This window comes from Falco cherrug, chromosome 4 (genome assembly GCF_023634085.1).
Source record: "Falco cherrug isolate bFalChe1 chromosome 4, bFalChe1.pri, whole genome shotgun sequence".
NCBI lineage: Eukaryota > Metazoa > Chordata > Aves > Falconiformes > Falconidae > Falco > Falco cherrug.
Window position 1 is genome coordinate 25539364 of NC_073700.1, and position 20890 is coordinate 25560253.

General features: G+C 45.6%; 2 protein-coding genes across 6 annotated transcripts; one reads left to right on the forward strand and one right to left on the reverse strand.

Moving 5' to 3' along the window:
• Positions 1-43: 43 nt before the first annotated feature.
• EARS2 (glutamyl-tRNA synthetase 2, mitochondrial) lies at positions 44-9357 on the reverse strand. Of its 4 annotated transcripts, none has more exons than XM_055709052.1 (9): positions 8912-9357; positions 8342-8497; positions 7231-7341; positions 6470-6942; positions 5522-5630; positions 4215-4368; positions 2863-2993; positions 1369-1500; positions 44-802 (listed from the first exon to the last, which is right to left on the reverse strand). In XM_055709052.1, exons 1-9 carry the CDS (start codon positions 9355-9357, stop codon positions 778-780), a joined length of 1737 nt encoding a protein of 578 aa, XP_055565027.1. In that variant the 3' UTR covers positions 44-777. The 4 variants fall into 4 exon arrangements, with proteins under 4 accessions (XP_055565027.1, XP_055565026.1, XP_055565028.1 ...); XM_055709051.1 differs by having other exon boundaries at positions 1365-1500; XM_055709053.1 differs by having other exon boundaries at positions 1365-1500; positions 7231-7420; positions 8912-9037.
• On the forward strand, positions 9265-20245 carry UBFD1 (ubiquitin family domain containing 1). 2 transcript variants are annotated; one of them, XM_055709057.1, is made up of 7 exons: positions 9265-9386; positions 9556-9822; positions 9899-10107; positions 11298-11363; positions 11572-11677; positions 14101-14183; positions 15443-20245. In XM_055709057.1, exons 1-7 carry the CDS (start codon positions 9356-9358, stop codon positions 15551-15553), a joined length of 873 nt encoding a protein of 290 aa, XP_055565032.1. In that variant the 5' UTR covers positions 9265-9355; the 3' UTR covers positions 15554-20245. The 2 variants fall into 2 exon arrangements, with proteins under 2 accessions (XP_055565032.1, XP_055565031.1); XM_055709056.1 differs by lacking the exon at positions 15443-20245 and adding an exon at positions 15130-15433.
• Positions 20246-20890: the final 645 nt, after the last annotated feature.

The following is a 20890-nucleotide window of genomic DNA, read 5'->3' on the forward strand; positions in this document are numbered from 1 at the left end:
CCTCACTGGCGTGCAGAGCGAGCACACACTTGCGAGAACAGAATCAGAAGTCACCACATTAATTTAATACTTAAAAGGTCATCATCCAAAAGAGGAAAAAACACCCCAATCTCCTGGTCAGGGATATTTTTAGCAGAACCACGCACGTGACTGTACACGGGGAGAAGAGTGTCCCTCTCCAAGCAGCTCACTCAGCCCAGAAGGACACCAAGGCAGCTAAGAGGGCTATAATATACATATTATATATATGCACATATAGTTATACGTATAAAAATACCCTTCCCATGGTATTTGTTGTGGGCCTGTGTAGTCGTAGCTGTAGGTACCCTGATTACTAGGACCTCTCCAAAAAGAGACAGATCACTTGACATGAACTATGCTGATACCAGAAATAGCACCACTTTCTGTCCACCTGGTCTGAATTTAAACCCTGATAAATGTCTCTTTCTCCCAACCTGAAAACCAGGCTCTTTGCACAGATGAAAGCAGAAGGACAGACCTAAATCTGTGTTTGGTTTCTCCCCCAAAGTGGTTTATGCTTAGTGCAGATACATACAGACCTGGAAACATTATGGTGACTCCTGCCTGGTCTAAAGCCCAGCTCATCTGATCAAAGGCATCATGCTGAGATCAAAAAATACAGGTCTGGGACAATGATGCATGCTGCCTACACCATCTGAGTCCATGGGCTGGCTGTCAGTGTCATTTCTGTCCCATATTAGCTAGATAGTGCTTTGCATATTCGTCCACACACTTCTTTAGGTCCCAAAGTCACCATCATCTCGGCAATGCTCGGTCCATGCTGAAAACACATAAGAAGTGATTGTACAAATGGAAACTTACACTTTTCAGCACGTGTTTATGCATCATCATGACGGAAATGATAGTGTGATTAGCTATCAGATCACTGTTAGACCAAGGGTAGGGGTTTTATTAGCAATCTCAAAACAAGGGTTTGGGTTTCTTTCCTCCTGAAGTAAAATGCTAAGAACAGTCAAACTGACCCAGGACTGATGCCAGAGCGTAACCCAGGATTAGGCTTTGCAGAACTTTTGTAAATCTTGTTTTTGAACTTTGTAAAAGCAGATTGCACATAAAATCCTGGTTTTGGCTAAAGCCTACAACCATGCCAACACTCCCTACAGAGGCTTTTCTGACTTCAGATTTGTGACCAGCATATTTATGTTTTGACAATTTCAGCCTTTCTGAAACTTTTAGAACAGCAATTTCTTCCAGAAGTGCTGTATATCAGTACATTAACTCATAACAGAAACTGACGTCAGTTCTTGCAGGATGTGCAAATATCAGTATCTTGCTATAAGAGAGAAGGAAAAAAAAAAGCCCCAGTCTCAGAACTTTTTTACCTGCTTCCCACTGAGAGCCAAGCGAAGGAGCTGCATCATGCTGCTGTACTTAGTCTCTTTGGTTTGGTTATGGAGGCTTTTCAGGTCTTTGTTCAACTCCTCCACAGTCAAAACAGCTGCCTGCCTTGTCATGAGCCTTCAGGAAAGAAGATGTCCTTACAATCCAGGGACATAAAACCCACAGGATTCCTACACAGAAATGACTAATGACTTCGATGACTGCCAGCTTCTTCAGACAGGTTTTGCAAAATCTTCCAGCAACAGCAGCAGTTCAAGGTAAGCTTCCCTGCCCATCTGTGCCAGGCAGGGCACTCTCTCTGCTCACTGCAGCGTTGGTCATGTACACGGGTACCCTTCTGGGCAGCAGGAGGGACTGCTCTACCTCCATACTGCTGCTGAAGACTCCACTTTGCGAAACCATGCCTTTAATCTGCTTCAACAGTACCAGAAGCAGAGTTTGTTCAGAAAAGCAAGCATCAAGTTTAAATCACAAAATTATGCCAAGGACCTGGAAAACCACAGGAAAAGCAGTAATGCTGATTTCTTTGTTACTAATATGATTTTCAGAGATGCAGGATCCATCATTGATACTACTCAGCTGTAGGTTAGCAATGCTATTATCCCTCCAGGACAGCGAGTATTCTGACACTTAAATTACTGTCACTTGGATTCAATTACCACTCTGCTGCAACAAATGACCAAGGACAACCAACCTTACAGTCAGCTGGAAATAACAGCTCGGTTTGCAGATACTGCCACTTTAACTACTCCCAAAACTGGTTTTCAGAACTCATTTTGGTCCAGATGTGAGATCTGAACTGGAAAGGCAACTGACATACCACCCTGCCTAGCTGCAAGGCGTGGAGTAGCAGAGGGACACGAGGCAGCAGTGAAACACATTGGCAAAACCGCACAGAACTCACCGGCTCAGAAGGACCGTCTGCCACCTCAGCAATGTTTCTGAGCAGCCAGAATGGCAGACTGCTAGCCAGAAACAGAAATGGAAGCAGAAAAAGCCCACCAGGGCTGGGCTTTTCAGAAGTGACAGTGATTCTCACTGGATACAAACTGAGTTCATTCCAGAGACCCAAAAGTCTCCTTACATAATTTGAATACACATTGACCAAAAGCACCTTGCATTTCCCCAGTCTGATGCTACAGCAGACAAAAAGCACAGGAGATCAGGTGGCATGGGAACACCCTGCTAACACTGCTGTTCATTAGCATGATGTTGGCATGCAAACTCCACTGTGCTTGGTGCTTTACAAAATCCGGACATGACAATTCTTGCTTGAGACCACTGATATGAGTTTTCCCACTGGCAAGCTGCCTTTCAAGTAAAAACACAAGAATTTCTCACCAGTTATTATCTACATCACATTCTAAAGTAGAGGGAATTAAATAAAAACTATGAGCATGTCCAACGTCAATAAGCAGGCAACAGCAATGCTCTAGGGCGGGCAGGAGACTGCGTACAGTGCTGGGAAGAGACACTTACCCTAAGACTAGTTTTCCTATTTCATCTACTTCTGCCGAAATAGTTTGTAGTTGCTTTCGGGACACCAAGGGCCTAACCCATAGGTAAGAATAATCACACGACACCAGGTTCTTCAGGAAGCTTATGTGACCCTGGAGAAAGAAAGCAAATCTGTCAAGGCTGAGGGGAAGCAAATTCATTCAGTCTGGACTTCATGAACAATTAAAGAGGGTCCAAACACATGACTGCCTTGTACTTCATACTCGTTGGAGGAAATATGAATTGCTGACTTTCAGGCAGCTGAGTTTTTCACACCCATAACCACCTGGTGTGAGCAGGGAGACAGAAGCCCAAAGGGCCGCAGCTGTACCCATGCTGCTGAGCCGCATGCAGGCTGACTCAGAGTTAGCCCAGGGAAGTGGCTTGCCACGTTCATCTGCTGACTTTCAACAGACAGTGGGAAGTCACATGAGTCACCCATACTGCTGCCATAGTGAAGCCTTCATGCTGGAACACTTGGGTCCCTGCCTGCCCCTACAAAGGTGGCTTTATTCTTCACAAGGAATCCCCTAGATACTACAGCAGCATCCTGGGGCAGACTGGGAAACAGCTGGGCTCACCCTCCTTCTGGCACTGGGAAGAGCCACAGTATCTTCTGTCCCCTTTACAGCCAGCACTGTGCCACTTAACTGAGACCAGGGCTCCCGATGCACAAACCCCACCAGTTGAACCATGAGCTTCATCCATCTCGGCAAAGAGGTTGCTTTGACTTTGCTTCCAAAGCACGGAGCAGCAGCAAAGCAGAAGTGCCTTACACTGCCCAGTCAGCAAAACCTAGCGGTGAGCAGTCTCCTGGCACGAGGGACCCTGGGTGCTGGACCTCACCACTACAAGCCAGCCACATCCCGGGCTATAGGAGGAGAAGCACAGCCTGGAGGCTCTCACCACTCATCTAAACAAAGCCACAGCTGACCTGACCCAGCACTGCTGAGGTCCAGCTCTCATCAGGAACCAGAAAGTCTTCCAAGAAACATCCTACAATCCCATGATTCACTTTCACAGCAGAGACACATTGTCCCTTTACTGCGGGAGCTCTGCTGGCTTGGTGAAGTATGAGGGGTGAGCTTACAACTCTGCAATGACCACCAAGATATTCACCATGCCCATTCCTACAAGTCAGCTAACTGTATCACCAGATTTTGGCAGTCAGCATGCACATGACCACTTGAGTGAGCAGTGACAGCCATTTGCAGGGTGTGCAGCTTCAGAGCTCAGATCAAAGCAGTGCCCAAGACTCAGCTGAGTCTTCATTCAGGAATCCCACAAAACCTCAGCTCCCAAAAGTGGTGACGCAGTGCTACCACTGCTCATACTTTTCTCATCAGGAGGACTCGCTCCATATATTCCTTTTCTAGAACATCTTGATCCACTTGTTGATCCCCATAGACATGCTCCACCAACAACTGCAACTCTCTAATTAGCTTCTGTCGCAGCCCTTCATTCTCAATATGATGGGTGAGGTGAATCCTGTAACAAAGAAGAAAAATGCTTTTGGACTGCTTTGGGTTGGATTGAACCTCCTCATCCCAACCTCACAACACTGTCCTGGTTTCATCTGGGAATACTTTCAGCTGGGAGTTAATTTTCCTCCTAGTAGCTGGTACAGTGCTGTGTTTTGGATTTAGAATGAAAATAACACTGGTAACACACTGATGTTTCAGCTGTTGCTAAGTCGTGCTTACTCTAAATCAAGGACTTTCCAAGTTTTCCATGCTCTGCCAGTGAGCAGGTGCATCACAAGCTGGGAGGGGGCAGAGCCAGGACAGCTGACCCGCACTAGCCAAAGGGGTATTCCCTACCACAGAACATCACGCTGAGTACAGAAACTGGGGGGAGCTGACCAGGGGCTGCCAGTTGCTGCTCAGGCACTGGCTGGGCATCAGTCAGCAGGGGGTGAGCAACTGTATTGTGCATCACTTGTTTTGGGGGGGGTTTTACCCCTCTTTGGGTTTTATTCCTATCTCACTTTCTCTCTCCTTTTCATTACAATTGTTATTATTGTATTTTATTCCAATTATTCAGTTGTTCTTATCTTAACCCACAGGTTTTACATTTTTCCTGATTCTGCCCCTGATCCCACTGCGGTGGATGGGGTGGAGTTAGCAAGCAGCTGCATGGTACTTAGGTGCCGGCTAGGGTTAAACCACAACAAGCATTTACCAATTAAAATTGTACAAAAGTAACATTAAGCCACAGACAGACATTCCACAACAAAGCATTTAGCTCTAATGTGCCACAGTGAACTAAAGACGTGGTAACTCCTAGCAGCACAACATCCCAGTAGCCTACCAGTGTACTTGCAGAAGTACCTTCTGGAAGTGTCGCCTCTTTTTAGATGTCATTTTGGAACTAAACTTAGGACCTTGCATCCTCCTAGCTACACCTACCATCTGCCTAGGCTTTTACAGTGTCCCTGGCACAGTGGCCAAGCACAGGATAGGAGAGGAGGTAGGAGGTAGGAATGGCAGAAACATACTTTGCTGTAGCACAGTTGAAAAGCTGCTGCGCTGGGACCATGCTTGATCCAGAAAAAAAATCTCCAGACAAAACCAAGTGCTAGGAATAACTTCTCACTGACGTACTGATTATTATGCTTTAAAGTTACCACAGATACTTATACCTGTTGAATTCTGGGAGTTTTTCAAGATCCAGGAAGGCAGAATGGGGTGTAATTCTGCCTACTTCAAACTGTGAGATCAGCTCCTCCAAAGTCCTCCCCATCTGTTTCTCTGCAAAATAACCCAACAAGAGAATGATACAAAACCACACCCCTGCAGAGAACTAGCCTCACTGCTTTTCCTCGCAAGCCTTGGGCGCAGGGCTGGAGCAGCAGCACACCCAAGGAAGAAGTGACACAGGAGAGCCACTTTTCGCAGTGCAGCAAGCAGGGATGTATCCCGACAAACAGGATGGAACTAGCAGCAGGCGCACACGGGAAGCTGCCCTCTCCCCAAGAGCAGGCTCTGCTAACTACTGGTGAGGAACTGGGAACTAGGGCATTCTCCTTGGCTCTGTTGCCTTCCTCAGTGGAACACCCTTTGCATCAGTCAGCCAAAAAGAAGTAACACTCAGCCAGAAGGCTTCACTGCCCAAGAAAGATTTTATTCCCAAGTACAGTTCCTGAAACACAAGTTGATTTGTGATCCCCACAAGGTAAGAGCAACAAAAGGAGACACTGACTCAACTTCTCATGGTCTTTCAGGTTAAACGAGAAGTGTGACAGATGTCATACACAACACTGCAATTATTAACCACAGAATACAAGTTTTCCCAAGAGTTCACAGACAGTTTCTTCACCTTGAAATGAATGCTGTCCCAAGTGGGAACCCATTAAGCATCAGACTCAATTTAAAGGGCTGCAGAGAGGCAGAAAGATTCCCACTGTTCCAACACACCGCCCAGTCTTTCACAGGAGCTCTGCAGAAGCCTTGGTGGCATTTCACCTGACCCCCATTTCCTGACCCCTTCAAACGCTGTCAAAGATCTTTGCTATTAAAATAAACCTAACCCACTCCCCAAAGTCCGCACCACGAAGCATCCTAGCAAGTCGCAAGCCTGTGGTCATTACCTGCAAATCCAGAGCCACAGTTGGTTATGATGTCCAGCAGAGCCTCTGGCAAGTAGCCGTCCTGAGCAAAGCGCTCCAGAAAGATGTCCCCCTGCCTTTTTGACAGCTTGCCACCGTCTTTGTTCAGAAGCAGCGGGAGGTGACAAAACTGAGGGGGATCCCAGCCAAAGGCTCTGTAGAGAAGGAGGTGCTTGGACGTTGAAGTCAGCCACTCAGTTCCACGCAGAACGTGGCTGATGCCCATGTAATGGTCATCCACCACATTTGCCAGGTGGTAGGTGGGGAAGCCATCCCCCTTGAGAATCACTGGGTCACCTTCCACCTCAGCCACTTCATGCTTGTTCCAGCCATAGACCAGGTCTTGAAAGGGTTCAACCCCCTTCTCCAGTCGGAAGCGGACCACCCACTCAAGGCCCTGTGACAGCTTCTCAGCCACTTCAGTGGGCGTCAGGTGCCGGCACCGGTTGTCGTATCTTTGAGAAAGGAGAGAGAAAGTCTCAGTTCTATATAGGCCAACCCCATCAGCTATTTTTACATTCCCAAACCTCTAAACTGATCGCTGAATTTTAGCTGTAACCTGCCCGCTATGTGTCCAGTCAAACCACCTCACCTCTGGAGGTCACGCCCCTAAGCCTGGGTCACGCTGGCTTCTCTCTCTACAGGCAGTGAGATTACAATCCTATCACTGTGCACGTGGTTGTAAGTTTTTGTTGCAAGCACGCAGCACAGAGGGAACTACCCAGCAGACAAGGAATCCATACCGTGGGGTCTGCTGGCTCCGCAAAGCCTCCTTCTTCAGCAGCTCCAGGCGCTGAGGGGTGCAAAAGCAGCGGTACGCCACACCTCTCTCCAAAAGCACTTCACTGGCTCTCCTGTAAAGGTCAAGTCTCTGTGATTGCTGGTAGGGTCCAAAGGAACCACCGCGGCGAGGACTCTCATCAGGGGGAATACCTGAAATACGAGTATGATGGGACTTAAAAAACCTGTAAAAAAGGCCGAGTGAACCCCACCGTGGAGCCCATTAAATTAAGATGAAACAGCAAGGTTCTAGAGAGCATCCAAAGATGCTGCTCCAGGGCAGCCAGCTAATGGCATCTGTATAGCACAGGAGTCAGATTCCCCTGGACTAGAAGATAAATAGCAGCTAACATCAACAGAATTTAGAGTATTGTGTATAAAGCAACCAGCAGAAAAACCCACCGGAAGACAACAAGCAGTTGAGCAGCTCTGATACACTACTCAAAGCAAAACACAGTCAGGCACACACATATAAAGTAGCATCCACCCTTTTTATAGCAAAGAACACTAATACCACAAAAATACAGTTGAGTTCTTTGCCAATTATTTTACCTACTCCAAATTTATTACTCGACAACAAAGTCCTAGCCCCTTACAGCTTACCTACCCATTAACGGAAGCATCTGTGGGATCTTGTTCTAAGCTTATAACAATTCTGTATTTGAAAATCACCCTTGCTTCTAGTTCTTAAGCTCAAAAAGACACAGAGGATTCAAAATGAAAACTGACAGCCCTGTATACAAACAATTTATAAATTTACAGCAATATCTGTGAGCTCCAACTTCCAACCTCTCCATCACGTCTCTTGTGCACAACCTTTGTTACAACTGCACTTTCTGCCACTTTCACAAATTTAGATCTTATTCTGTGGCAGACAAACCGTTATTTCTGCTATACGACATGCTTTCAATAGGATCTTCCTGGCACCTAGCTGTAAAAATAACTACATTTCAACTAATTTGTCATCTGAAACAGCGCACAGCTTGCTATCACACAAGGTACTCACTTTGAGTGTTTGTTAATCTCTAAAAAGAATTTTTCAGTAAGTAACAAACGAAAGATGTTTGTAAATACCTGCCCATTCCAGCATATCCTCTATTCCTTCTGCAGCTCCAGGCACCACTCGACTTTGATCTGTATCCTCCACCCTCAAAATAAAGGTCCCTTGGTGTTTTTTGGCAAAAATATAATTGTACAAAGCGGTCCGAAGGCCGCCCAAGTGCAGAAAACCTGTTCTCGGGGGAAAATCGGAGGAGATCATCGTTATTAAGGCCTAATAGAGATTTTTAAATACGAGCTGGCAGGGCAACGCTGCCCGTAACGGCAGCTGGCTATGAGACGCTGCCCAGGGGCGGGGACGTGCGGGGCTGGCACGTACCGGTGTGTGGGCCCCTGCTACGGAATGAATTACCGGTGGCTGCCTTCCCAGAACGTTATTCCCGGAAGGGACCCGGCAGTCCCTGTGAACCGGCAGGCGCTGGGCAGCGCCACTTTCACCGCGGCCCCTTCACCGGGACAGGCCTCAGGCGCCCCGCTCCCCGCCCCCCCAGGCACACGCTCCTCAAGTGTCTGAATTCACGTTTTCCACCCCAAAGTGCCGCTCCCACCCTGTGGCGGGGCCCGGGCCGGGGGTGCGGGGGTTACCTGTGGGGCTGGGGCCGAACCGCACCCGCGGCCCCGGGCCCACCACGCCCCGCAGCGCCCGCAGCGCCCGCGCCATCGCGCCGCTTCCGCTTCGCCGCGCCGCGCCAGCCAATCACCTCGCACGCAGCGGGCGGGGGGCGGGGTGGAGCGCAGGCCCCGCCCTCTGCTCCTCCCGCCAGGCGGGGCTGGCCGCCGCCACGGGCGCCGGCCGCGCGGGGCCGCAGCGCACGGAGAGCCGGGAGGCGGGCCTGGAGGCGGGCCCGGAGGAGGGCCCGGACGCCCCTGCCCGCAGCCCCGGGCGGTGCAGGCTGAGGGGGCGCGGCCTGCGGGGCCCGCACCGCCCAGCGGGCCGCGCGAGGGGCGGGGCTACGGGAGCCGGCGCGGCTCATCAGGAGGCGGCGGGCGTTTCCCGGCGTGCCCCGCGGCAGATTGTACACAATCATCATGGCCGCCGCCGCCTCCGCCGCTGCTGATGGTAGGAGCCCGCGGTGCCGGCGGCGGGGGGCGGTGGGGGGGGCGGGGAGGAGGCCCCGGGCGGCGGGGCGGCGCTGCGGGGCCGGGGCGGGGCGGGCCGGGGCCGGGGCCGGGGCTGGGGCTGGGCCCGGGCCCCGCCGGCTGGGCTGTACCTGTGTGCTCGCCCGCAGGTGCCGAGGAGCCGGGCATGGCGGCGGAGCCGCAGGAGCTGCCGCTGGGCTGCGGCGGAGAGGGCGGTGCGGCGGCGGCGGGGCGGCCTCCGGAGGGCGAGGAGCGCCGGGAGCCCCCGCGGGCGTCCGTCAGCAACGGCGGCGAGGCGGAGGGCGGGAAGGAGCTGGTGGAGCTGAAGGTGATCTGGAACAAGAACAAGTACGACGTGAGGTGTTGCCTGGACAGCACGGGGGCCGAGCTGAAGCAGAAGATCCACTCGCTGACAGGTGTGTGGGGCTGCCGCCGCCTCGGCCCGCCCTGCCGTGGCCCCCCCGGAGCCTAACCCTTCTTCTTGCCCCCTAGGCCTCCCGCCGGCCATGCAGAAAGTTATGTTCAAGGGACTTCTACCTGAGGAGAAAACGTTGCGGGAAATTAAAGTAACGAACGGAGCGAAAATAATGGTTGTTGGCTCTACCATCAACGATGTTTTAGCGGTAAATACACCCAAAGAAGCTGCTCAACAGGAGGTCAAAGCAGAGGAAAATAAGAAGGAACCGCTCTGCAGACAAAAGGTTACAAATACCTAGATAATTCCTGGCGCAGGGGGAGCTGTCGGATCTGCGCATTCCCTTGTAATGCCCCGCAGCCCCCTTTGGGTCCTGTTCCTTCTCGAAGCGGGCTGGGGTTTCATTTCTCACGGCTGAGCGATAGAAGGGCTCTGTGCAGGGGAGTTCTAGCAGCAGGAAAATGTTTTGCTTAGTGGAGGCTGAGGCTTTGTGAGACACCACTTGTGCTGGTGCCAGGCACAGCCTGGCATTTCAGATGAGAAATAGTAACTAGTAGAAAGATTTTGCAGTTGTCAGCTCAAACACTGTCTAGATTAATCCTGTATAAAAAATAACTTTTATTGGCATGAAAGCATTTGATCTCTAAAAACTGCCTTAGAAACAAACACTAAGAGAGCAGTTCCTTCAGCTGTCCCAGTGCTGATGGGAACGTGGATGTTGAATATTCCTCTCGCATCTTGAAGTGCTGCCTCCGAATAGGAAGTGAAGTACACTGCAGTGAGTCTTTATTTGGTGGCAGTGCTGCAGTGTTGTGGGGCTGATAAATGATTGTCAGCTCAAGGTATAACCAGCCCCGTACCTTCCTTGAAATAAATATGATTAAAATATTCGTGCCTTGTTGAACTGCAAACTTTATGAAACATGCTTTTGTTTTGCTATAATTTATCATAGCTCATGTTCACTGTAAGTTCCGTCATTGCTTAAAGGTACTCGGCAACTTACAAGCTGTGATCATGGTTTTCTTAGTTACTACTGCTCTAATCTATTCTGGTTTGTTGCTGTGTTGTGATACGTTGTGCTGTCAAATGTGGACGGTTTTCTGCCATTCACTGGATGTAACATTTCACTGTTAAAACTGTCTTGCTGAATGCCAACTATGGAATTCAGCATGTACAATATTAAACTGGGACTCGGGATTCCTTCTTTTTTTTAATAGATACATGTTTATGTATACTCTGGAAGGGATGTTGCCTTTGTGTTATATCACAGTTTTATTCATTTATATAATTTCTTATGACTGTTATAGAAAGCGTTTGGATAACTTTGAAAATTAACTGTTTTCTGTGTGATAAATGACTGAACAGTCCTTAACTGTCTCTTAGTGCTATCGAGGTATGTTCAAGGATGGAGCTGCAAGTAAATTTAAAAGCTCTGTTGTGTTCCTGTAAATTCTAATTTCTGGTTTTATATTGTAGCAACACAGAAAAGTATTGGATAAAGGAAAACCTGATGATGTGATGCCTTCTGTTAAAGGTGTTCAAGTAAGTAAATAAGTACGTGAGACATTGTCATAACCAGAAAAGAGGGAGTTGTTTGTGGTTTGAGACCTTTCTTTGCTGGTTCAATCGTTCTTTGCTGTCTTAGCAGAAAACCGGAAAAATGGATCGTCCCTGTACTTAAAAAGTTAAGAGAATATAGCTTTTCCTGTTAAAGTCCTTCAGTGTGACTTACTGTGTTGCCTCTTTGTAGGAGCGCCTACCGACAGTGCCGTTATCTGGCATGTACAACAAGTCAGGCGGGAAAGTACGATTGACCTTTAAACTTGAGCAAGACCAGCTATGGATTGGTACAAAAGGTGAGCAACTCTAAAACTCTGAGGTGAATCATTGGTAACTGGGCTGTAAGTGAATGGATTGACTAAATTGTGTGTAGGGAATAATGTTGGTATTGCAATACTTCAAAACTAAGTCTTGCTTCCTCTTTTCAAATGCCGTTCTCCCAAATCATTGAATATTACTTGATGTTTTACTTCTGTTCCTGAAAAACTTGAGTTCAGTTGTGCCAGAAGACTGTGTTCTGAACTGCTATTCATAGCTCCAAATGTAAATTACAATGTTTGGCATTTCTAGCATATCTCAAAAGCACTTTATAAACATTGATTTGATGCCAGCATTGCATTGAGGCGGCTCAATGACTTGGCTGAGACTCGAAAGGGAGTGTTCGAACTGGGATTAAAACTAGGAGTGCTGGCATCTCTGTCTTTGTCTGTCCTTCCAACCAAAATTAGTTGGGTGTCCTGTTTCAGTGATGTACAACTGCAGAAACTATGGCATGTGTTGCTGTGCAGAGGAATCAGTTTACGGTCTTGAGTGGTGCCAGGAGGAGCTGAAAGTGCTGTGGTGATAACGTGCATTGCTGAGGACATCTCGTATAACCCCCTGCCTCCAAAGGAAGCTGTGCTCCTTTGGTTTGACTAGGATGGGGCAACATTACAGTGATGAGCAAGAGTAATAGAAGTGCTTGCTCCCTGTCCCAGTAGAGTAACCTAATTGGGTGGCAATAGTAGCTTTGGATGGCACCTCCAGCTGCCACGTTATTTCCAAAGTAAGCAGAAATCTCAGAGGTTTTTGACTTTTCCTTTGTAGGACAGACTTGACTGCAAAGACTTTTCTGGCTTTAAAACCTCTGTTGGTACCAGTTGCAGTGATTTTTCTCCTGGGCTAAGTGATGGAACAAGACATTGGGATTTTTTCCCACTATAGGTTGGGCAGGCAGATCTTTTTGCTACTGGTAATGTGTTCTAAATACATGCTTAGTATTCAGGTAATTAATCTTATTCCTTCACCTTCTAGATGAGTTTCAAGCATAGTATTTCTGAAGTGTTCTAGATTAGTGTTTCTTAAGCTGTGAAATTAGATGACTACAAGAAGAATCGGCCTTTCGTGTAACCTGTTTTCCTACTTGCCAGAATTAGCAGCAGCGTGCTTCCTCTGGGGAATGGTTGTAATTGCTGGCTGTTGTTGAGGAAAAACTCATTCCTGCTCTGAGAAATTCATGGCAGATGCCAGCACGTAAGGGCCAGAACAGAACCAACTGGGCATTAACAGAGTTTTTCACTTACTGGTCCTGGAAAGTTGAAACTTCACACTTTCCTTCACACAGCCTCCCTGTGTTTCACAGATCGCTTTGTACATTTGGTAGCCTAAGGTTTGGTATAGGTAGATGTTTCTCAGCTGCTCTGTGTTGTTTTCGTAGAGGCATTGGTAATATGAATTTGTCTGTTGCTGAGGTACTGTGAAGAGTAATTGATTTGCAGGATACTAACTGAGTGCAAAGTAAGATTTTACTCAATGAATGAGTGTTGTGAGTCTGAGTGGTGTGGATAGGAGTCAGCTTAGTTACAGCACTGAGGTAAAGATTATTTGTCTTGGCATCGCTAAGTTTTTCTCCCTGTGTGCCTTTTTTAGGTAGGTGCTTTGTTTTGGTTTTTTTTTTAGGTAACACAGATTAGTTAGACACTGAACTATGAGTTCGTTAGATGTTTTTGCTTTATTGAATGTTTATGGTTCTCTCTGTCTTACATCCAAGAAGATAATTTTAGGCTGACACTGAAAGCTGGAACTGAAAGGAAGGATCTTGGAGTTAAGTCTTCAGAAAGAAGTGAGGACAGAACTGAGACAGGAAAAGTCTGCCGTGAACCATATATTTTGTCATTCTTGTTGGTTACCTCTGGCTGGCTGATGTTACTCTGTCATGTAATTGTAGTCATCTCCTTTTGTTTTGGTTTCTCTTTTTGTTTCTTTCCCTATTTACTCATTATTTCCTTCCCTGTGCTTTTATAGTAACAGTTGAACACTGCCTCAGGGTAAAACCAGGACTAGGCTTTCAAAGAGTTAGTTAGCCTGTCTTCATTCAGCTTTCAGCCTTGTCATTTCTGTAGAACTTAGTATAACCATTGGTAGTCAGTCCTGAATATTCTTACGTCTGGACCAGCTTTCACTATGGTGAGTAATCCTGCTGGTCCAACTGGAGTTTCTCATGGGGAAACATCAGATAAAGCCAGGGTTTTTCCATCCCTCCATTTAGGCCTGAATCAGGTGCTGTGGAATGTGGTAACGTGGAAGACGCGCTTCTTGGTAGCAGGTATCCAAAGTTCACCCAAAGCAGAGACTGCTGACATGAGGGGCTTTTGAAAGTAATGGAGGTGGTATTTGAAATTAATATGAAATATTGCTTCCTCGTGTATCAGAAATAATGCTTTGATCAATTTTAACGTAGAGAGAACAGAAAAGTTACCCATGGGGTCCATTAAAAATGTGGTGAGTGAACCTATTGAAGGACATGAGGATTATCACATGATGGTAAGTAACATCTCTACTTTAATAATATCTAGTGTAATTACTTCATGCAAATATACAAAAGTAAGGCTTTTAAAATGGAGCAAGTTGGAGACAAGCAGTAATACCAGCGTAATGTTGTGGAAGATTGGAATGTGGACATAGTCTGCTGTCACAGTGTAAATATTTTAGGTAGCCTAATGAGTATCTGCTACTGTGTGGAAATCTGGGCTGTTTTCACACAAACATGAAGTGCTTAAGCATTCTTTTTTATCTTGTCTTGCAACAGTGTTAACACAGTAAAAACTCAATACAGCTCATGATTTCTTAATGTTAGTGGTGTTTTCCTGTATCTAGTTTGATTTCTAGTTTCTTCTGTATTTATATAAACAACAGGCCTTGCTGGAGGTTAAAAAAACATTGTGATTTGATGCTGTAACTTTTTTTTTCCCCTCTTTGATTTTCTGAAAAACTGGTATTTGGTCTAGAAAAGTAACACATTTAAGAAGAGAGCTGTACTAATTCTACTGAACTTTGGGCTGTTTTTTAATTGACGGGGTTTTTTGAGGTTGCACTTCCCAAAGTATAGTAACAAACTTCTAATGTTGAAGTAAGTTCCTTACATAAATCTGTTTCCTTCTTTAGGGGAGGAAAGGGGAAACTTTATACCTTAAAATTGTCTGCAGGAAGGTGCTGATCTAATCTTAGCTCAAATACATGGGTGATCAAAAATCCAGTAAGAAAGTGTCCTCTTCAGAATATGCTACAATAAACTCTTATCCTAAAGCAAGGGTTGAGGTCATTGACATGCCATGGTGCTCCTCTCCCATGTATATTGACAAGCTGAGAATAAGACATGGTGTCTAAATATAAAATTCTGTGAAATTTTATGACTATGAAAAACATGGTCATTGTCTCATTTAGTTCCTGTCTGGCTTCTCAACTCTGTGCCTTCTGGTCATTTCTTTAGAGACTGAGTTATGCTTCAGATTCTGTCTTCCAGAATAATTTCCTCATCTTCTTGAAACTGACCAAGAGTTTTCGTTGCTGCTATCATACCATAAAAGGAAAGAGCTCATCATTTTAATTGGTACTTTGCAGTTCTTGTTCCTCTAAGGAATGCTTTTTTAATTGCTTATCAAATAACTAGTGTGCACCAAGTGTTTGCAGGAGGCAGTAGGTGTAACAGACTTGCCTGATTTTTGTAGTGGATAAGCTGTCTGTCCACTGCTATAAGCTGTTCTGTTTCCCATTTGTAAATGTTGTCATTTTTGACTTTGCAGGCATTTCAGCTGGGCCCAACAGAAGCATCTTACTACTGGGTCTATTGGGTACCAACTCAATACGTTGATGCAATCAAAGACACGGTGCTGGGAAAGTGGCAGTATTTTTGAAAGCACGCTCACCTCTGGCACAGGAAAATGACACAAAGCTAAGGACACTGCTGGGAGAGGCCTCCAACATCCCTGGATGTGATAGTCCTGGAACTTATTAATAAAATATGATAAACGAGGCATTGATGGAAGCCAGAGGTGATGTTCTTTCACCATTAGTTTACTTTTAACTTAAAAATTTCACCATCCCTTTTCTGCAGTCAGCTTCAACCATATTTAAAGCAAATACGATGGAAATCAATAAATCTTAATTCACAAATTATTGTGTGTAATACAGTTAAATCTGCTGAGAGTTGATCTTCCAATTTAGTTTTAAAAGAAAAATATTACAATGTATTATTGAGGATTTTTTACATGGTTTGAACAAAAATATTTTCATAATCTTTCAGTTACAAGCGTTAGACTTAATTTAGTTACTTGGTTGTGACTGAGAATTTCAGAAACAGTTTTTTAAAAATAAACTTTAAACAGTATGCAAAATTGATGTTTAGTAAGCCATATTCTGCTGGCCCTTTTTATTTCAGGTTTGATTCTTTGGTAGCAAAAGTAATTTTTTTATTTTTTTTTTTTTTTTTAACCCAAAGATGCCCTGCGCTTCTTTTTTTTCTTTGCTTTTTTTTTCCCAGTACTAGCAACTCTGGGTTGGTACTCTGTGTAGCATGTTTGGAGCAGATGAATACCACTGTGGATGTTTTGTAATGGCAATGGGCCCAGTGCTGCTTATTGTCCCCTTTCATGCCAACTTAGTTGTTTTCCTCCCACCTGCATACCTCTCTGCTCCTGTTCTGCCTCCTGCCCTGGAGTGCTACATTTTAGGAGCATTTTCTTGATCATGCATGTTGCAGTCCAGAATCGTTTTGCAGCTGTTGCAATGACACTTACCTGTTTGACTGAAAAAACCCCAACTCTTGAGTGCGCTGCATAATGCTGTCTGGCATGAGTGGGGTAAAGCAGTGACACAGATCTCGCAAAGGGAGTGAACCAAAGAGACCTTCCTGCCTTGCTTGGGGGTGGGGGGAGCGGGAAAGAGAGAAGCTCAGATGCTGGTTTGGATCCTGAATAACCGCAGTAGTCTCTTGGGACCTGGATTTGAAAATTTATAGTGATCTTATTCAGTGACTCTTACCAAATTTAGAATATCCAGCAACTGACCTTTTGAAATTTATATCACCTTTCAGCTTTTCTCTTGCTCAAGTTTACAGGAAGTTCTTGCATCTTGTCCTGTCTGAAATAATGCTCCTTGCCTTTGGTTTGTGGCGTTCTGTGTGTCATCTCAGCAATTTACGTGCCATTTATCTCAGGTTTCTGAATGGACCTTGCAGTCCTGAAAAGGTGCACACCCTTAACAGATTGTATTGTGCAGTCAGACTGAATCAGTCTTGCTCTGTGTTAAACCTGCATCTAACAGATCGCTGTTCTTTTTTTAACACTGCAGGCTTGATGTTGCTCAATGCAAGTAGCTCAACATTTTGTAAAACTCATGGAGAAACAGCCTTTTAGGAACAGCTGATCTTAATACACTCCATGTCCATTTTTCACTCTCCTTGAAACAGCCCGGTTGAAACTCAGCAGGTGCAAATTCCCAAATGAGTATTTATTTTATTTCTATTTTGTTTTGAGAGACTGGGAAAAGCATTCACTTTATGGTATGTGTTAAGATTACTTCTTTACCTGTAGACTCCTGATAGCAGCGTAAGCAGCTTTTGTTTTGTATTTTCAGTTAGAACATTCATGCAATATGAATTTTAAAGGTGTTTCATATCCTACATATAAACTAGTGATGTGCTTGTTACTCTTGTAGCTTGAGATATTTTCTTTCTGTATACAAGCCAACAGCAGTGTGTCTTGACATAAATGCATTGAGAGAGGAGCTCTGTGCGGCAGTGCTGCGCCAGCTCCCTCGAACAGCCCCCTTCCAACGCTCGACGTGAGCGAGTGCAGGTAGCAGAGTTGGTGTGAGTTAATCGGAGATAACATTACAAATTAAATGCAGCTATCGCACTTCTTCATTTCTAATTGCCAGTCCTGATGTTAAGGGTTAAATTTAAAATTCGGTACCTGGTGGAGAGCACACATGCTACAGTATAAAGAAAATAAGTGACAATAGCTTTTTTTTCTATCACTTGGGGTCAGCTTTGCACTCGCTATCTTGTTGGTTCTGTGATTATCAGCTCCCACTTGCTACTTGACTTGCTTGGACCTGTCCGTACATCTGTTCATATTCAGTTTTCTTTTGCTATTCTTTCATCTGCTTGCTCCTTGAGAGGGCACATGTCTTAGTTCCAGCTCCTCCCCAGTGTTCCTGTGGCTTCTGTGCTCGATGCAGTGACGCGGGTGAGTACGCTCTGCTGCTGGTGCTGCGAGAGGGCTGATGCTGCATCTGCCGCTGCTGAGGCAAGAAGGGCACCTTGGGCGTGGGGTGCAGGGCGGTGTTTAACATTCCTGTCTGGCTCCTTTCCTGAAGGCACGATTACTCTGCATCCTGTGCCAGGTACAATCGATCATCTCAAAAGAAACTGAATATAAAAACCGTTGGTTACAAAGCAATTTTGAACATGGAGAATGAAATACTATAAGAAAATGTGATCCTACTTAGGTGCTTCTTTTCAAGTTGGTTTTGATTTGAAATAAGAAATTGTTTCACTTCTTTGTTCTATGTGCAACGTTTGAATTTAAAATACAGGAAAATGATACTTACTTAAAATGCTTTAAGTGGTGTTTGTTGGCTAAATGTAGTAGGTTTCTTGGGAGTTCTTTGAAATGTATATTCCAATTGAACTTTAGCAGCACCACTCTCAAGATCCTTTCTCTTCTGGAGTGACGTGGAGCTTTGTGTCTTCTGGTACCTACTGATTTTTACAAGGCAATTATTGACATTAACAGCTAAGAGAAAAAAATCTCTTTAGTTGGATAGTGTCATAGCTTGCTTAACTGGGGAGCTGTTTGCTAGCCTCTCTTGACTTTTGGATTTTACTCTCTGATTACTGTGATCGTCTCCAGGGCAGATTCAGCGTAACAAATGGTGCTGTGGAGGAATTTGGCAGGTAGTCCTCTGTAAGACACAAGGGTTGTGAGTAAAGTGCAAATATAATCAGTATTTTGAGTTGGCTGTAAAGATTATTTGAAATCCAACGTGTAATCTTCTGTAGGAAGTGTATGGTAATATATGGCGATTCTTGCGCGGAAGTTTATTTTGGTTAAATTACAGTTTAACAATGTCTGTTCAATGCAGATCAGCTCCCTGTTGTATATATGCATAATTCCCCATGAGCATCTTGGGGTATGATTCTTTACAAAGATGTATTAAGTGCTTTGCTGGGTTTAATGAGGGATTAAAGCATCTGTAAAGCAAATCTGGATTTCCCCAGAGCAAAGCCACTGTTTCCCACACGGTGCTGGTGGCTGTGCCCAGCGCCCAGGCAGTCTCCCTCCTTGCTGCCGTCCTGCCAGGGAAGGGGTCCTGCTGCTGTCCCCGGGCTCTCCCTGTGCCGTTCAGTGGCATTGAATGTTGCAGCTTCACCTGCCATCCCTTTCCCTTCTCCATGCCCAGCACTGGGGGTGTCTTCTCTCCTTGTCCTGAGTTCAGTATTTCTTCCTTTGCTGTGCATCCCAAGCATAAACAGTTCCTGGATTAGCATTGCATTAGGAATGCAAAAGTACATCACTAAACTTTGTTTGGGTTTGAACAGAGACTGTATCTTCCATGAAAATCTTGTACTACCCGCAAGGTTTTTGTATCAAGTTTAAATCATTACTTTCCATTAATGACAGTGTTTGAGAAATGCGTAACTAAAATAACAAATGTTACGATGGAAGAGAAGAAATGGTCTAAATTCAAAGAACTAGATAAGAAACTGTTAACAGGCAATACGTCATACCTGGTAACACACGCACACAACTGCTCGATTTTGTACTTGACACCATTAGTTGCTTCTTCATACTTTAAGGGCCAAAGAGAAACAATTCCCTTGCAGTGACGCTGTCGAGGCGCCATACTGTGGCGGTCTGTTCCGTGCGCTCCCTTCCCGATCATGGTGTTGCCGTACAGCCCTGGGGATGCAGCTGGCAGGCACAGGTGCAGCGTGCACTCCCTGCTCCGGTCGCTCGCTGTGCTGGCTCCGTGCAGCAAGGTTTGTTTCCAGACTTTCCTTCTTTTGTTTACTTTTTTCTTCCTCTGTAACGTGATTTATTTTTTTTTTTCCAGTGGAACTGTTTTCATTCTAAGTTTTGTACTCCAGCCTTTTGCTGCCTGTTAGGATTAGGTTGTTAGCATCTTGTTTTGTCAATTAATGTCCTCGTCGCTGGGGGGAGGGAGGAGGGGGACCAGGAGAGCTGTAACAAGTCTTGTATGAAGCGTATGGCCATTTTACCTTCTAGCCAAGGATTCGCTTTCTGTGGGTCATGGAAGTTCACTATGTCTAATCCATATTCTAAGCAACTCACTTTGGTTTTATATTAAAAAAAGAAAAAAGTCTTAGATATTTGTGTCCACTGCAGGTTTATTTTAAATGGAATATGTAAGTACCATGTATTATGGTATTTTTAAATAACCTATTGCCTATTTCAGGGGAGGGGGAGATGACAAATATCTAGTCTTAGATTTGCACTGCTGGATTTTTTAAGTGTAACCTTGACTGGTTATCCTATTGTTTTATTCTGTAAGATTAGTCTTATGAATTAAAGTTTGATAATATTTCTGTGTTTTGTTTCAACATTCTGTACCTTGTAAGATACCTCCTGCTGCATAAACAACGCTAGCAAATGGTTTGCAGTTAGTTTCTTTGTCAAAAGACAGATGCAGGCAGAAATGCATGGGAATCCATGCTCCTCGTCATGCCTGATGCCATCGGTGCCTTTCTCCCAGGGTGGGATTGGGGTGTCCTGCTGCTATATGCCACTTGATGCAAAAAGGCTGTGAACTACAGGACGATTCTTGAGCAACCTGTCCAAAACCAGGGTTTAATCTTGTTCTGAACTGTACATGTCATGCTGAGCATGCTCAGCTCGGAGTTACACGTGGAAGCAGCTTGTTGCTCTGAGTCGTGTCAGGAGCTGGGGGTGGCAGCGGGCTGGGCGCTGTGATGCTGCACAGCTGCTTGCGGTTGCTGCTAGCTTTAGGAAGTTTCCACCATCCATTGAAAAAACACCCAAGGCTAGAGAGAGCTCCATGGTGTTATCACCGAAATAAAGTTTTAAATCCCTGATACATAGTCCACTTAACGCGTTCCCTTTCAGTTCAGCGTGTAGCTGGGTGCTAGCTGTGAGGGGCAAGGTAATAATCGGGGCGGGGGGTGAGGGGGTGTATACGTGTGTCTCTGAAGCTCGCTCAACGCCAGG

Coding starts and splice junctions, on each gene's coding strand:
- UBFD1 (XM_055709056.1), top strand. CDS start 9,356: ATGGCCGCCGCCGCCTCCGCCGCTGCTGATG. Junction 9,823..9,898: donor GAAGATCCACTCGCTGACAG/GTGTGTGGGGCT, acceptor CTTGCCCCCTAG/GCCTCCCGCCGGCCATGCAG. Junction 11,678..14,100: donor GCTATGGATTGGTACAAAAG/GTGAGCAACTCT, acceptor ATTTTAACGTAG/AGAGAACAGAAAAGTTACCC.
- EARS2 (XM_055709051.1), bottom strand. CDS start 9,357: ATGATGATTGTGTACAATCTGCCGCGGGGCACGCCGGGAAACGCCCGC. Junction 7,342..8,341: donor GGATATGCTGGAATGGGCAG/GTATTTACAAAC, acceptor TGACCTTTACAG/GAGAGCCAGTGAAGTGCTTT. Junction 803..1,364: donor TGGCTCTCAGTGGGAAGCAG/GTAAAAAAGTTC, acceptor ATGTGTTTTCAG/CATGGACCGAGCATTGCCGA.